At 39.4% G+C, this 15,080-nt stretch overlaps 1 protein-coding gene across 1 annotated transcript in view; it reads left to right on the forward strand.

Annotated features, from left to right (window-relative positions):
- The first annotated feature begins 1,857 nt into the window (after window positions 1–1,857).
- gabrb2b (gamma-aminobutyric acid type A receptor subunit beta2b) overlaps window positions 1,858–15,080 on the forward strand; it is a 64,278-nt gene continuing 51,055 nt past the window's right edge. Inside the window, exons 1-3 of the mRNA XM_085289538.1 lie at window positions 1,858–2,466; window positions 2,604–2,701; window positions 3,250–3,317. Coding sequence (XP_085145664.1) covers window positions 2,384–2,466; window positions 2,604–2,701; window positions 3,250–3,317 — 249 coding nt within the window. The 5' untranslated portion in view covers window positions 1,858–2,383. The remainder of the gene's footprint in view (window positions 2,467–2,603; window positions 2,702–3,249; window positions 3,318–15,080) is intronic.

Here is a 15,080-nt window from a genome sequence, read left to right on the forward strand (position 1 = left end):
CAACAAAATATAAAGAAATGTGGCGTGGTGGAATACTTTTGCATATCATGGTATTGAAAGGATAGCTCATTAAACTAAAACTGTATTTCCATGTGTTCATCTTGAGTTTCCAAGTCCCTAAATTTCGTCCTTTTTTGTCTATAGTTATAGCTGGGCTTTGTGCCAGAAATAATTTTAGCAAGACCAAATAAATAGCTTACAACTATAGCAGATTTGAAGCACAATTAAACTTATCTATGGTGGCTTCCAGATGACAAAAATGGGGACAAAGTCATTAAAGCACCATAAAAATAATTTGAGTTTGAATGAATTCAGCCAAAATAATGGTGGTAAACATTCTTACGGGTGATCATGTAAAGTGGAATGCCAACTGTTAACTACCCAAGAGGAGCACAGTGATATATGAGTTTTCAAGGCTTTATGAGGACCAAAGCATCTGTGCATGTGTTTCAGTGTAAAACCGTACAAAGACTTATTAGTAAAACAGGCCAAAAGCCCATAATGCTGATGTGCAAAACTTCAAACTTGTTCAGGTTTTTTCTTTTTTTTAGGTAGGATTTGTGCATTTGTGTGCAAAAGATGATTTGCAAATGGCCAGTGTTCATTAAAGACTATTGAAATGATTGTACCTCCCTGTAGTGAAATGCAAGCTACTTCATAACTTACAGCAATAAAAAATGTTTGGTTTTGATGTATGGGGTTGTATAGAATTAACGAAAAATAAATAATAAATCTGGCAACCTAATGTTTGTCTCTTAACGTGTCATATCAGCCCCCTGCAGATAAAGTTTCAATGTGTGCAATGGGGCTTCAAATATACCCCGATTATTATTTGATTTACTTAGACTTTAAGTTAAATTTACTTTGGTTTTTGTTTTCAGATTTTTGCACAATTTTTAGTTCCAGAAACGCCATCAGGTCGAATAAGGTGCAAAAATTCCACCTGTTGTCTTGATAATACAGGGATTCCATTGATTTATGTGAATAAATCACAGTAATGAATAGAAGTCTCAATATGAAGAGAGTTGTGCTTTGAATTGAAGAGAAAATTCTGCAGCTTCCTGGCAGGATCCCCCCACCCCCCACCACCAGTACCACACACACACACAGAGCTGTGAATCGCTACTGGACTCCTACACGGGGCTCACTGCCTTTTGCATCTGCCTCTGATCCCACCATATTCATGACGCTTCGTGTCCGAGTTTACACAGCGGCGCACATCCTGCTTACCGGTGCGTGGAGCCACCAGCGTGCACGGCTGTGTGAGACGCGCAGAGTGCAAGCTTCAGCGCATAGTGCTCTCCTCCATGAAACCTGCTTCCAACCTCGAGGCACTGCGCTGGCAAGGCGCTTCCCAGAATGTAAAGCCAAGCTGCTCTTTTTGTCAGAGGCCTCAATGCGTTGAGGTCGATGTGTGAGCAACTGCTGGTTTAGACACGATATCACGATATACAGGAGAGAGAGAGAGAGAGGGAGAGAGAGCGCTCCATGGGCAATGTCAAGGGGAGCGGCTGACTGAATTCACTGGTTTAAGCATCATGGATAGAAAGGCTTTTTTTTCTCTTTCTCTGGGCGTTGAGCAAATTGCGGACCTGTTGTGTACCCCAGCTGTAGGAAAAGTTTTTTCTCCTGGTTTGGACAAACAATGTCACTGATGTATACTCATATCTGATAATATTTGCACATATCCTATGTCGATTAGATCTTTGGTTTAAGAACGTATCATACATATCCTTTCCTCTTCACCAACGCTTAGGTCTGTGACCAATTCCAGAATCTATAAAACTAGATTTTAGTTAAATGCTTCACCACAGTGCTGCTGTTTCACAAACAAAGATGCTAAATTTAGAATATGAACTGTGTCGTGCAGACTTCAACTGAGAGCTGCCGAGTTGCTCTGCAGGAGCAAAGAGATTTAGTGCCTTCAGTGGTTTGCTCGGGGACTGACGAGTTGGCTAACTGATGTCCGGAAAAAAAAGCTAGTGGAAAGACACAACCACACCCACAATTTTCAGTAATCTCACGAGTGTCGAACTATCGCTTTTTCTATCACAGTTGTTGCTTTTTAAACAACCGCTCAACGTGTAAAAAATCAAAACACACGCCCACGCATTCTCTCTCTCTCTCTCACGCATATCCAAAACAAACAAAACAAAAAAAAAGGAAAGAAACGGGGAGACCCCCATATGCCCCTGAGCAACCTAAAGTCTTGATTCTCCTTTAAATTTTCTCCTAGATTTGCCAGTACCATCAGCGGCAGCGGTGCTGCCTCTCGGTGTTGTGGTCGGGAGTACGCATGCGCCCGGCATTGGAATTACTGCGCTGGCAAGAATAAGTTAGACCTCGTCTTTCCTAAAAGAGCGAAAAAACACAGAGTTTAAATATGGTAGTGTTCAGAAGACGAAGAATGATGTGTTTTATCGTCTGCTTGCTCCCCGTCATTGTGGCCATGGTGTGCGCTCAAAGGTAAGTGACGGAGGATGCTCCACTCCTTTTACTAAGTGTATTACAGACGGCATGGGAAATACTTAGGCACTTCTGTTTGAAGAATATATCCTGTTTGAATCTGATTTTGTCTCTTTCTGTGTTTTCTTCGTCCATAGTGCCAGTGTCAGTGACCCTAGCAATATGTCTTTGGTCAAAGAAACGGTGGACAGACTGTTAAAAGGTTATGATATACGATTGAGGCCAGATTTCGGAGGTAAATGTACTTCTATTTTCCGATACTATGTTAAAGGCAGCGCGTTGTCAGCCTGTGAAATATTACAGTTAATGTGTTAACTGGGCAGTTTTAAGCAAGTAAGGAGGGGGGGGGAGGATATATCAGCTTTAGAATGACAGTGTAGATAAAATACGACTAACGCCAGAACACATGTGGATGATAAATTGCACCAGCACATTTATTTGAATGACGAGTCTCCAGAGTTGGGGAAAAAAACAGTATCTGCTCATTTTTCTTAATATTAACGTCCAACTCAGGCGTTTATTGTCACGGAAATACGTTAGAACTATCTGAGCTAAAGTCAGCAACTTTTAGAGGCAATACCAATACTTTCACTGCTGGCCAACGCATCTAATCCCACCCGAAATGAACACTGTAAACTGTTATTCAGCTGACAAGAGCTAAATTCACAACTGTGTGCTTCCTAGTCACGTACTCATTATTAACCGATATGTCAGCGAATCACTCGGGCTACATCTGATGTGCAGTGTCTTCTTTTTTGTGTGTGCTTGTTTTCATCTGCCCAGGTCCTCCGGTTGGAGTGGGAATGAATATAGATATAGCCAGCATAGACATGGTATCAGAAGTCAATATGGTAAGTAGGCCATTATCACCTCTACTTTTGGGACAGTGTGTGACGATAGTGATAGCTGTTATGCTTAAGCCTATGGTGGGAGATGCCCACCATAGGCTGTGTGAACGTGCCAGATCAAATCAGTGGGCGTGAGTTTGAGACTTCAAAGCCACTGATCATTGTGTGTCATGACACGAATTAAACCTCTTTGGAGCTTTTAAATTGACTGGAATAGATGGACGATTGGTTTTTGGTCTTTTAAGCTGATTGCAGCCTCATTTTCTGAGCAAAAAGGCTGCACAGCCAAGCATCACTAACCTAACACGATCAATTGTTTTAGGGAATAAAGTTCAATCTGCATACATGGCACGCACCTGCAGTGTACTTCCATCTATCTTGAGGGAAGTTTTGATATTAACAAAAGTCTCAACGCTGACAAGATTTTCTGAAACATCGTTTTTGACGAGTCTGTCAAAGCTGGGATTTTGCTAGTAATAGTGACAGTGGAGGAACTTCAGCAGCTGTAGCTATGAGAGGTGATTAAGTTTCATACAAGTGCGCCTCCTAGTGACGATATTATAGAACATCACCTCGGTTTTGAGAGAAACAGAGACATGTATTTTATCACACTGGAAGGTCAGCTTGACACTTATAATACACCAAGCAAAGGGGGCCAAAATGATATTTATGATGTTATGCATTAGCTTTTGATAGGTGCATTGTCACTCCTACATTTTTTTTAAACTTCTTCTTTTAATGTTTTACTTCAACAGTGGGAGCTGGCACATTAGTATTTACAACTTTTACATGAAATGTCTAGCTGTGTCCTGCTGCAGCAGTTGTTTTGGTGTTGCTATCTGTGATATGTTGCATATGTTTCACTCTAGGAAATTGTGGGCTGCAGCACCCAAACACTGTCGCTTGTGTTGTTATCTTCGTGCCTCTGTTGATTCGCAAGAGTGAGAAAACAGATGATAATATGTCTATTTGCATGTATTTGAGGACTTGCACAATCAGTCACACACACACCCACATACACAGGTACGCACACACATGCATACACAATGCAAGTCTTTGGAGCCTAGGACTGTGGCTTTGAATTCTTAATTAAAGCCATGTTTTCTCTGTGTGAAGGATGTTGAAAGCTGCCTTACATAGAGGTTGTTCATGTATATGTACTTGTTAAAGAGAGTGTAGGTTCAGAACTGTACTGTAAGTGCTAAAATAAGATGTATTTTCATGTATCAAATGCATTCATGATGTTCTTTCCATCCTCATCCAGATTAATTATAGAATAACTAAGCATGTGAACATGTTTATGCAATTTATAGATGCAGGCTGGTTAGGAAAAAAGGACAGCATACCATGTGTTACGTTACTAGTGATTCACATTATTTTCAAACTCATTAAACCACATTAGGACCCTTATGCCCTATGGATGGGGAAATTGTCATCCAGGATGACACGATAGAAGTGTTTCATCGTAGCAAAAAGTTATTATTAGAACAACCTTATACTTTTCTCCTATTTTGATCAAGTCTACCCAAATGGCAGGGTTCAGGTTCCCACAGCATAACAGGTCGTTACATCACCTCACTGTACAGTGGGGGTCGAGCATCATGGTTTTTCATTTAATTTGTGTCCTCTCTGTATATTTTCTCAGAAAATGCACAACAGCAGGAACTTATTATTAAATGACAATAGTGCTAGAAAGTAAATAATGATATTTATGTTATTTAGATTACATGGAGCAGTGCGGGAAGCAAATCAGGAAACTGTAATAGATTATGAGCTAGATACCATGGTGTGCCAAAACTATTTTTGCTAATACTTTCAACTCCCAACAACATTCAGAAAAAAAAACTGACCTAACCTAACATCATTATTCTTGCCTACAAGCACACCACAGCTGGGATTTATATTCATGCACCCCCACACGGACAAACAACAAAAAAAAAAAATCCCACTCTCCATCTAAACACAAAAAAGCTGCTTCTTTTGATCATGAGAAGCCTTTGTTAGGTTTGGCCTATTAAACACCCTCTAATGTGAAAGCAGAGTCATTACCACCTGACCCACTGGAGTCTCATAAAAAGAAGAGGCCACATGTGTGTGTAATGGTCTCAGCATCTTTGATCTCTTGTCTTCCTCTAAATGTAGCCACTTTTCAGGATAGCAGCTGGTGTAGAAGCACTTTCCTTTCTTCCATTTCCTCTACCCCATCTGGCTCTCTGTCTGCCACTTATTTCAGTGCAGGGATAGAACCTCCCTGTGTACTTTCTTTATTGAACGGAAAAGGGTTGAGGGTCGAGGATAATGGAGAGATGTCACAGAGGAATGCATCCAGCAGAGCTGCATTTATCTTCATGGTAGAACAGAACATCCATGTTTTGGTATGTATATATCAATTGAATCTGCTAGTCTGGCATTACTCTATGTTGGAGGCCTCACATCTGAAGCAGAGACACCAGGTGATGGCATATGTATTTGTTGACATTTTGCAAAAGACCTTTTAAAATAAATACATCTTTTGCAGCATTTGTCCTCAGTGTCATAGATCCATTTGCATCAAACTCACTTTAGATGAGTTCTCAACCTAAAAGAGCCTTTAAGCATGGGTGGCCGTCTCTGGTATTCATCACATAACCCCTCATAATATTTATGAGGGGTTTTAATATTAAAACTGTACATGCATATCTTCACTGATGATTGTGCCATATAGAAAACTATATTACATGTTTGGGTTTTTTTAAGGATTGCGGCTTGACAATGAAGAGGATGTGGCCAGTGAAAGGTCACTTGTTCCTGTGTTTTGGACCCAGTGTCACAATCTTTGGCTTGGGACTTTGGATATGATTGTCTAAGACCTAGGGGTCACATTTTTCACTTTTCAGTATGTGACATAAAGAGACAGAGAGAGAGACAGAGACAGATAGGAGAAAGAGCTCTGACATTAACAAGTTACCATGTGGAGAGCCAGCAGCGGTGCTGGTGTTGGAGGGAAGGTCATGTACCTAGTGCTGCAGAGGGTTCATTCTGCATGACTCAGAGGTGGACATACAGAGAGGGACGCACACTCGGAATACCAATGACATGTTAGACATTCAACCTAAGGCAAGTGGCTTGCAAGCCTTGATTCATGTCGTGGTCAAAATAAAAAACAGAAAAAATAGTGGAAATTAAGTGGGAATATAGAGGCATTAGTAGATCTCCCTTCAATCCTCTCAGTAATTGTCTTCTGCTTCTCTGCTGCTCAAGTCTCAATATTTACTTTTGGTTTAGCTCCTGAGCAGTTGAAGTTTAAGCCAGCAGTTTTCACAGGAGAGAAATATTCCTGTCTGAGGATGAAGAAAAGTTCTTATCCCCCTCCAAAAGGCAGAAATACCATTATTGATGCACATAAAGGTCGAAAGGAGCTTATTGATTGTTGGAGAGGGACTGCAAACTTCAGACCCCCTTCAATTTTGGTACCACCTCTCAGCACGTCTGGTGTAAATGCATGAAGACTGTACGGAAAACTCTACCGCTTATACTATATATCATAAAGATACATTATAATGGATGTTGGCTGAAAGGCAGGAGATTATTGCTTACCACATGATATTAAAAAGGAAGAAAGATTGTGATAGCACTTATGTGGTATTGCACAATATCTCATCCCAGACCTAAGAGCTTTAAAATGATATTAAGCCTGCTTCTATAGATATGTCTAAATCTATGTCACAGGCACCTTCAGTAATCTGGATAGAGCTGTATACCAATGAGCAGATGACGTACGGAGGAATGTTCAACCGTGTCAGTATTAGTTTAAATAGGTTTCCATGACATGGGTTTGAACACTGAAGAACACTTAGTATAAAATGTCAGTGGGGAAGAAAACATCTGCTTAATCAGATCATAATAAGGTTAAACCAATTGATGGGTGTCATGTAATCTTAGAAAATAATGAGCGCCACTAAATCTATTTTCATTAAAGAATAAATCAGCTCTATTGTCTTTTTTTTGTCAAAGCCCACACACTTTGGCAGGGTTTCACCAAAGCTATACACAGGTTGATTGCTGCAGGCTTTGCCAGTACTCCAATTACCCCCACACTCCTGCTCCATGGTTGTTACATAGTAACTAATGGAAGCGAAGAAGCAATGTGTGAAGATTCACAAACTGAAACACCTTTCATTTGTGGAAGGAAATAAAAAGAAATGTGCTAAAACTCAATCAACATGTGTGAATTTGTGAAGACACACCAATGTTTTTTGGTGTGCAAAGTGTCAAATTAAATGTGAAACTATTAAATCGTCTTTGCTCAGATATAAATTTGACACAAGCTATTTAGAAAATATTGGTAATATTTATTTGAGTTGGAAATTTTGCAACTTGATGGCATACTTTGATTAAAATGACTAAAAAAAAATCTTCTTTTTTCAGTGTAAAAGTTATAACCATGCCTCTAACTTTGGGAAGGCTATAACTAGTCAAAACGTCTTCATTAAAAGTTACACTTGCTAAAAGCTCATTGAAGTGCCTCGTGTAGTGAAGTGACTTCTTATCCTCAGTCTGTGAACAGACATGGACATACTTAAAATGTCTTTAATGAGAAGTACAGTGTGTCTGTGTTTCTCCCATGCACATGCATACATTCGCAAATCCAAAGCCCTCGCTGGTCTATAGTCATGTCTCATCTCATAAACTGGTATTTTAACAGATCCTCAGTGAAGTTGTTGGAATAATGCAAGAGACCAGAGTCCAGACAAATGCACCCATGGTCACATTCAGGGTTTTTATTTATTTATTTAAGAAAACAAGCTGAACACAATAATTGTACAGTTGCGGGCCATAAAACTACTTTATAAGCTAAAAGAGACTATGGACAGATGCATAGCAGGTTTGCATTGTGCGTTGCAGTCTGCCACAGTAACTTTTGCTTCCAAAACCTACAACATCTGAAGCATCCTTAATTTGTAGTATTTAATCAGCTGATTATGAAAGCACTGGAAAATGTTATGTAAGAATTGTGAACAACCTTTATATATCAATAGAAGAACACATTTGGAAATAAAAGACCTCCTTCATTGTATATTGATGCTACCATGTTATTTGGTAGGAAAAGCTTATAATTTATTTGTGAATACTTTCAGGTTTGTTTACTCTTATTGTAGCAAAAGTTTGAAAGGGGAAAAAAGGCTGATTTGGAGGTCAGTCCAAATAAAAATATTTATCACAGTGAGTATTTTAGTGAAACGTGTTTACTCATACATTTATATTCACAGGGAATATTTTCAACTCCCTCATTATTAAGCTGTGATGCATTTTGAACTTTTCTAATAAGTTCCTGTCCTTGGCATTCACTTGTCTCTCCCACTGCTTCCAGGTGTAACCTGTTTCCTTGGTATAGTTTGTTCTTCAGACAGAAACCCTTGTGTCACAGAATATTCTCCACCCTCTCACTCTCTTAATATTTTCTTTCATGGCAGTTTTCATTGTGATACCTCTTTCCACCTGTAAATCTGGCCATGACTTTCCTCTGTCTAATCAGCATGAAGAGGAAAAACATGAAACGGAAATGGAAATTCTTCACCTTGCATAGAAATCAACAAGTAAATATGACATTGTGCAGAGGATGTTGGAGATGAAATTGTGTTTTAGTGATGACCCTGTTCCTCACTGGAGAAAGATTCTAGGTTCTGAGGCATTTTTGTGTGTTAGTACGTTCTCCCTCTGCATGTGTGGGTTCCCTCCTAGTGCACCAACCTTTTTCACAAGTCCAAAGACGTGCATATTAGGGTAATAAGTGATTCTATTTTGGCTGTATAGTTGTGACTGCTCACATTCACACCTATATCCATGTCGCTGTCTCTCTGTGGTAGACTGGCAACCTGTCATGGGTGTCCCCCACCTCTTTCCTATGTGTGATAGGCTCCAGCTCTGCCTATGATCCTGAATTGGATACATGGTTATGAAAACAGATGGATGGATGCCAGCCTATAGAGTTTTAGTAATCTATTTACAGTTAAGTCATGGGTCACTTGAATCTTGTTTTAAAAAAAGGCATAATTTATGTGGGTGTTTATGTACACAACATAGGATTACTTTTTTATGTCAACAATAAGAACACATAACCTACAGGTAGGTGTTAGCAGAAGCTATTAGCAGAATATAAATGAGGCTGAAGCTAATAATTGTGTTTCTGCGATAAGACCATGATATAATAAAGCAGGTAAACAGAAATAAGGTTCTAAATGATCCTCTTCATCAGGGAGATTAAGAAAATGAATGTAAAACTTGAACAGAATAAACATAAATGAGGAATTTCCTCCTTTGATGAGCACTGTACACGATAAAGTGATCACCGAGGATGTGCCTCACCAATAAATACCAACAAGTTTAGGGTAAAAAAAAAACACGTGTCAGAGCCTTAAGACTCTGTTTGTTGGCTTTATGAATATAGTATGTAAAGTAAATTTAAATTCTTTAACACATACAAAGCAAGTAATACATGTTCCATCAGTGTTCACATATTTTGGAAACTAGCTGGAATTATTCATTACTAAACTTCTTTATTTTAAGTATTGATTGTTTTAGAGACAGGGCATGGACATCAAAAAGCACTTGTAATGCAATTTTATTAAATGTTATCCTAAAATGTTTTACAGTAATAAAAACAAAGATTTCCACTCGTGTTATCTTTTAAAAAACAATTGCAAATTTAACAAATTAACATATTTCTTAACTAGACCACTTACCATTCACACAGTGTCTAATAGCAATTAAAAGCAACTAAAGTAGTACCAAACTGAGCGCCATGACACAACTGCCTAGCAACAACTGTTATAAAGAGAGTGCTGAAGGATCTCCAATCTGGATTGCTGAGTGTAGCCTGAAACTGTAGAGAAGATTGAGTATTTAGTTGCTCAATAAGCAAGCTAACAGTTGGAACCAAAGTCAATCAGATGTAGCAAACACATTTAAAATGCCGTGGGTAGGCAGTAAATCAAAAAGGAGGCTGATGATCATATAAGCAGGTACAGACAAGTGGAACACAGTGAAGGCTGCAGCAACACGGGAATAAGACAACTTAGGCAACCTGGAAAATGTTTTCTATGTGCTATTAATTTCAGATAAGGTAGAAAGAGAGGTCATTGTGATCAGTGTCAAGAAGCAACAGGAAAATTCAAAAACAGTGGCTGGTGGGCATGAAGAAAGAATGACATAGCTGAAAGTGATATTATATTACTGAGAGCACAGGAAATAGTCAGAGGCAGAGGAGGGAGGAGAGAAAGATGGAGCAGCTGTCCCCATGACAAGATTACCACAGGTTTTTGTGCAGTCGAAATCTCTTAAGCCGTGTGTACAAAGATGTCTGACTAAATAGGGACTAAGGAGTTAGCTTGCCATTATTTCTCATCTCACTGCAGGTATCTTTTTAAAATCACACAACTCGTCTTTACAAAACCTGTCCTCAGCCCCGAGTTATGATTCAAAAGTAGTTTTTCGATCACTGTATTTAATTAGGCGTAGCCAAGTGTTGAAAAGCTTTCACTTGGGCAGTCTAACAATCCCTTTTTGCAGATGATGTGGTTCTGTTGGCTTCATTAGGTGGTGGCCTCCAAGTCTAAGGCCATGGTCCTCAGCTGGAAATAGGTGGAGTGCCCACTCCAGGCCAAGGATGAGTTACTGAAAGAAGGAGTTTAAGTATCTCGGGGTCTTGTTCACGAGTGAAAAGAGCAGTAGATCAACCGACAGATTGTTGCAGTGACTGCAAAAATGCCGGTATGTCCATCAGTTCGTCATTCTAAAGAGAGAGCTAAATGTAGAAGCCAAGCCCTCGATTTAACGGTCAATCTATGTCCCTACCCTCACCAATGGTCACAAGCTTTGTGTAGCGACTGAAAGGAAAAAGTAAACGGATACAAGCAGCAGAAAAGAGCTTTCGCCGAAGGAAACCTAGCTTTTCCCTTAGAGATAGGGTGAAGAGTTTGCCCATCCGGGAGGGGTTCATAGTACTACTCCTACAAATCGAAAGGAGCCAGTTGAGGTGATTCGGGCATCTGATGAGAATGCCTCATGGGCGCCTACTCGGTGAGGTGTTCCGGGCATGTCCCACCAGCAGGAGGCCATGGGGCAGACCCAGGACACGCTGGGCTGGCCTGAGTACACCTTCTTGTTCCCACGGACAAACTGGAGATGGTGGTTATCCGCTTAGGCTCCTGCCCTGTGACCCAGCCCCAGATAGGTGGAAGAACATGTACGTATGGATGGATGGTATTTAATTAGGTTCAAAGTTTAGGCACAGTTCACAGCCTTGCTATACTTAGCCTCTCACTTTTCATCCTGTTCCATCATAAGGTTAAAAGTGTTGAACCTTAAGCTGTTAAAAAGTTTCTGTGCTGGGTTGAATGCAAGCTAAACAGCAAAGATGGATATATTTACTGCCAGAATACCATTGTCTTACTGCACTTTGCCTCTCTGCACTCTTTCCTGTTAAGGAAACTGGATAGGCAGAACAAAGAAAGGAACATATGGAGTTCAACACTTTCGCAAATGCAAAAAAACAAATTCACTAAAACTTTTCAAAATATTAAAAGCTGGGTGTCCCATGGGTACACTAAATTGTACATGGAGGAATCCTTTAAGTGTTTGGCCACTGCATTTTCACATCTTGATATAACTCAAATCTGGTTATCTTTGAAATATCAGCTGAGTTTCATACACCCATCACTGTATCCACACATGCACCAGAAATGTACTTCTTAGATTGCTATTAATATTACAGACATTGCATATTGTACAATTAGTACCATAGCTCTAAATGTCAAGGGAAGGAAGGCATGTAATCAATTCCCTCAGGTTAAACAAGCTCACTAGTTAAGCATCTGATTCACTGCTGCCTGTGACAGAGAATGATGGGCTGGATGTTCAGACAACAGCACATTCCCTGCAGCAGTAGGTCTAAAATCATCTTGTTTTCGTGTCGGTGGGCAGAGCAGGGCGATTTAACAGCATATTGCCACTGTTCTATTGAGTATTGCAAGGTAATAATTTCTACCCTTATATTATGTTGCTCTGTTATATTTTCCCGTCTGTCTCTCTCTTTCTCTCTCTCCCTCCAAAGTGTATCTCTCATTTTCATTTTTTCTTTGCCTATTTGATAATGACACAAGGCTGAGGCCCTGCTGCAGGGGGGATTAGACAGAGTTACAAATCAAAGTGGGTTAATCGGCTAGCCTACCATTTTTGCAGGCATCTCTCAGTTCAGTGGTCCCACTACTCTATTTGTTTGTGTGTATTACTGTAGTGTTTGCGCACACCTGCTCAATGGTTGTTGTTTTTTTTTGTTAGTTTATTCGTTAAAACAAAAACGAGCAAAAAATATCACAACATATTTCTTTTGAACTTTTTATGGACTCACCTTTGGAGAGACAAATTAGGAGTGACAGTACAATCAACCATCCGCTTTCAGGAAATAAACCCAAGATGGCTTGTGTGGTTGCATACAAAGTCAGTTGATGAGCATGGTTCTGGTGATTCTCCTGCCTTCAGGTTTGGACATTGTGGACTCTTTTTTTGGAGACTGCTGTTTGATTTTTTGTGTGCAGCAGAAAACTCTCCACGCCAGGCATCATCCTGCACATGAAGATTGGGTCACATTCAGAGCTCTTTGCACAAGTTTGAAGTCCATGTTTAAATCACAAATGAGGATTTGCAAGTTTAGTCCTAGACTTCCAAGGAGAAAATGTAGCATGAACTATGTGCTGAGCTTTAGAACCTTTTTATTCAACCCCACATACTGATGAATATTCTTAAAATCCTGTTAGTTGCTGAAACTAAGACAGTCAGCACAGTGTGGAATGGACTGGACTAGGACACAAACAGGTCTAATCTCAGATTCCTCAAAGCTAGTGTTATTTTTGCCAAAGACGCTGAGCCTATATAATTACTTAATTCCCAGTGTTAATCAGTGATAAATGTTTAGTGGCAGCTATTTTCCTTTGATTGAAACATTTTTTTAGCCATATGCTGTCATGGCTGGATGCCAGGTGACTATTTATGCATTAAAGATGGTATGATATGTCTCTGACACTCACAGTTTACTGTGCACACATTTATCTTCAAAGCTGAGAGCTGCACAGTATGTTGTGTCACTGAAGTTGTGTTACAGAAAAGCAAAGACAGATGCATATAATACTCATAGTCACAGCCACATTTGGGTGCACTTTCCATTTTGCCTGCTCTTTTTCTTAATAGGAAGGGCACGAGTTGAATCACGATCGACTGTGTGTTCAAAATATGAGTGTTAGTGTGTAAGCATTGCTGTTGAGTGTTGTGTACCAGGGATAACACTCATCACTGCGTGGGATCTATTTTTAGGTTGTTAATCAAGTAACATGTTCTGACTGACACACTCAGTATGATATCCCATGAAGTGTGAGTGCAGGGAGATTGCTTCATTTTGGCTCATCCCACCGCAGTGACCTACCAGAGGTCAAAATGATGTGTGTGAGAGTGCAGATGCAAGTCTTTGCTTTAGTGCCTGTTGTCAAACAACAAAATAGCTCTGTACAGTGTTTCCAGATGCAAAGGGTGCCAGACACATTTACAGAGATTTGCTTCTCTTTATTTGTATGTGTTTGTTCTCTTTAAATGCATCCCAAAAATTGGACAAGAGGGAAGGGTAAAAATATGTTTTTTTTCTAAAACGTCTATTATGAAACAAGAACGGTCATGACACAGAAAGATGCCGTAATTATCCAGGGAACAATACGACACAGCGTAGCCACTCACATTTAGTACAACCTTTTGAACAAAGTTAAACATGTCAGTAGGGCAAAATTTTAGAGTGACATGAAGGTTACAGGTTATAAAAGTCAGATGACATTTATAGTCATCAGAACTAAGCAAATAAGACACTAATAATATGTAATATACAATTGTTTGTTTGTTTTTGTTTTTCATAATTCTATAATGACTGATGAATTAAAGCCAGTTAAGCACTTGCACTACAGCAGGTAATGTTTGAGATAAAGGATTAGCAGTCACTCTCTACTGACCAATCAGTGCTCAGGAAAATAACATAACCATACATGGAAGACCCCTTATCTCCCAGTGATAGGACAGTAATAGGGACTAAAGTTTTTTTAAGTGTTAAAGGTGTTGTTCTTGTTTTTCTTTCTGATTAGCAATATATAATGATTTGTAAGATGGACATTGTAAACACCTTGACCAAAACACAATTGAAAAGTGTAAATTATAACACATAGACATGGACTTCACACCTGACATTTGAGGTAAACAATGATTTCACAGGCTACCCTTACCACAGCAGTTAAAACATTTGAGTTGAATCACATAAAGACAAGGAAAATGACACAAGTCTTTTTTTTTCTTACTCTCAGTTTATTGTTAGTGTAGATGTTATTCACATACAATAAAATACAGTGTGTACAAAAGTGTGGCCACTAAGAGATACAGTGGTTTAATCCTAAAACAGGATAACTATTTGCATTTGCTGACTTTTAATCCAAATTTATAGGCAAGCTGAGTCTACATTTGATAACCACCATAGTGTGAACACATTGCTGAATTGCTAGTATTAAGATAACTGAGCCCAGATAAGACAAAGTTATCCTGGGTATGCTAAACTTGCTTTGTAGTACAGCCGCCGCAAAAATTCTTAACAATGCTGGGTTTTTTTCTCCTATCATAAGAGAATAATGATCCAATCAGTGATACCTGTTAAATACAACAGTAATACTTACCGGGGTGCTACATTAGGAGTCAAAATCGAAT

This window comes from Mchenga conophoros, linkage group LG10 (genome assembly GCF_057382185.1).
Source record: "Mchenga conophoros isolate Kocher_MC1m ecotype Shallow Benthic linkage group LG10, M_conophoros_male_GT1.1, whole genome shotgun sequence".
NCBI classification, from domain to species: domain Eukaryota; kingdom Metazoa; phylum Chordata; class Actinopteri; order Cichliformes; family Cichlidae; genus Mchenga; species Mchenga conophoros.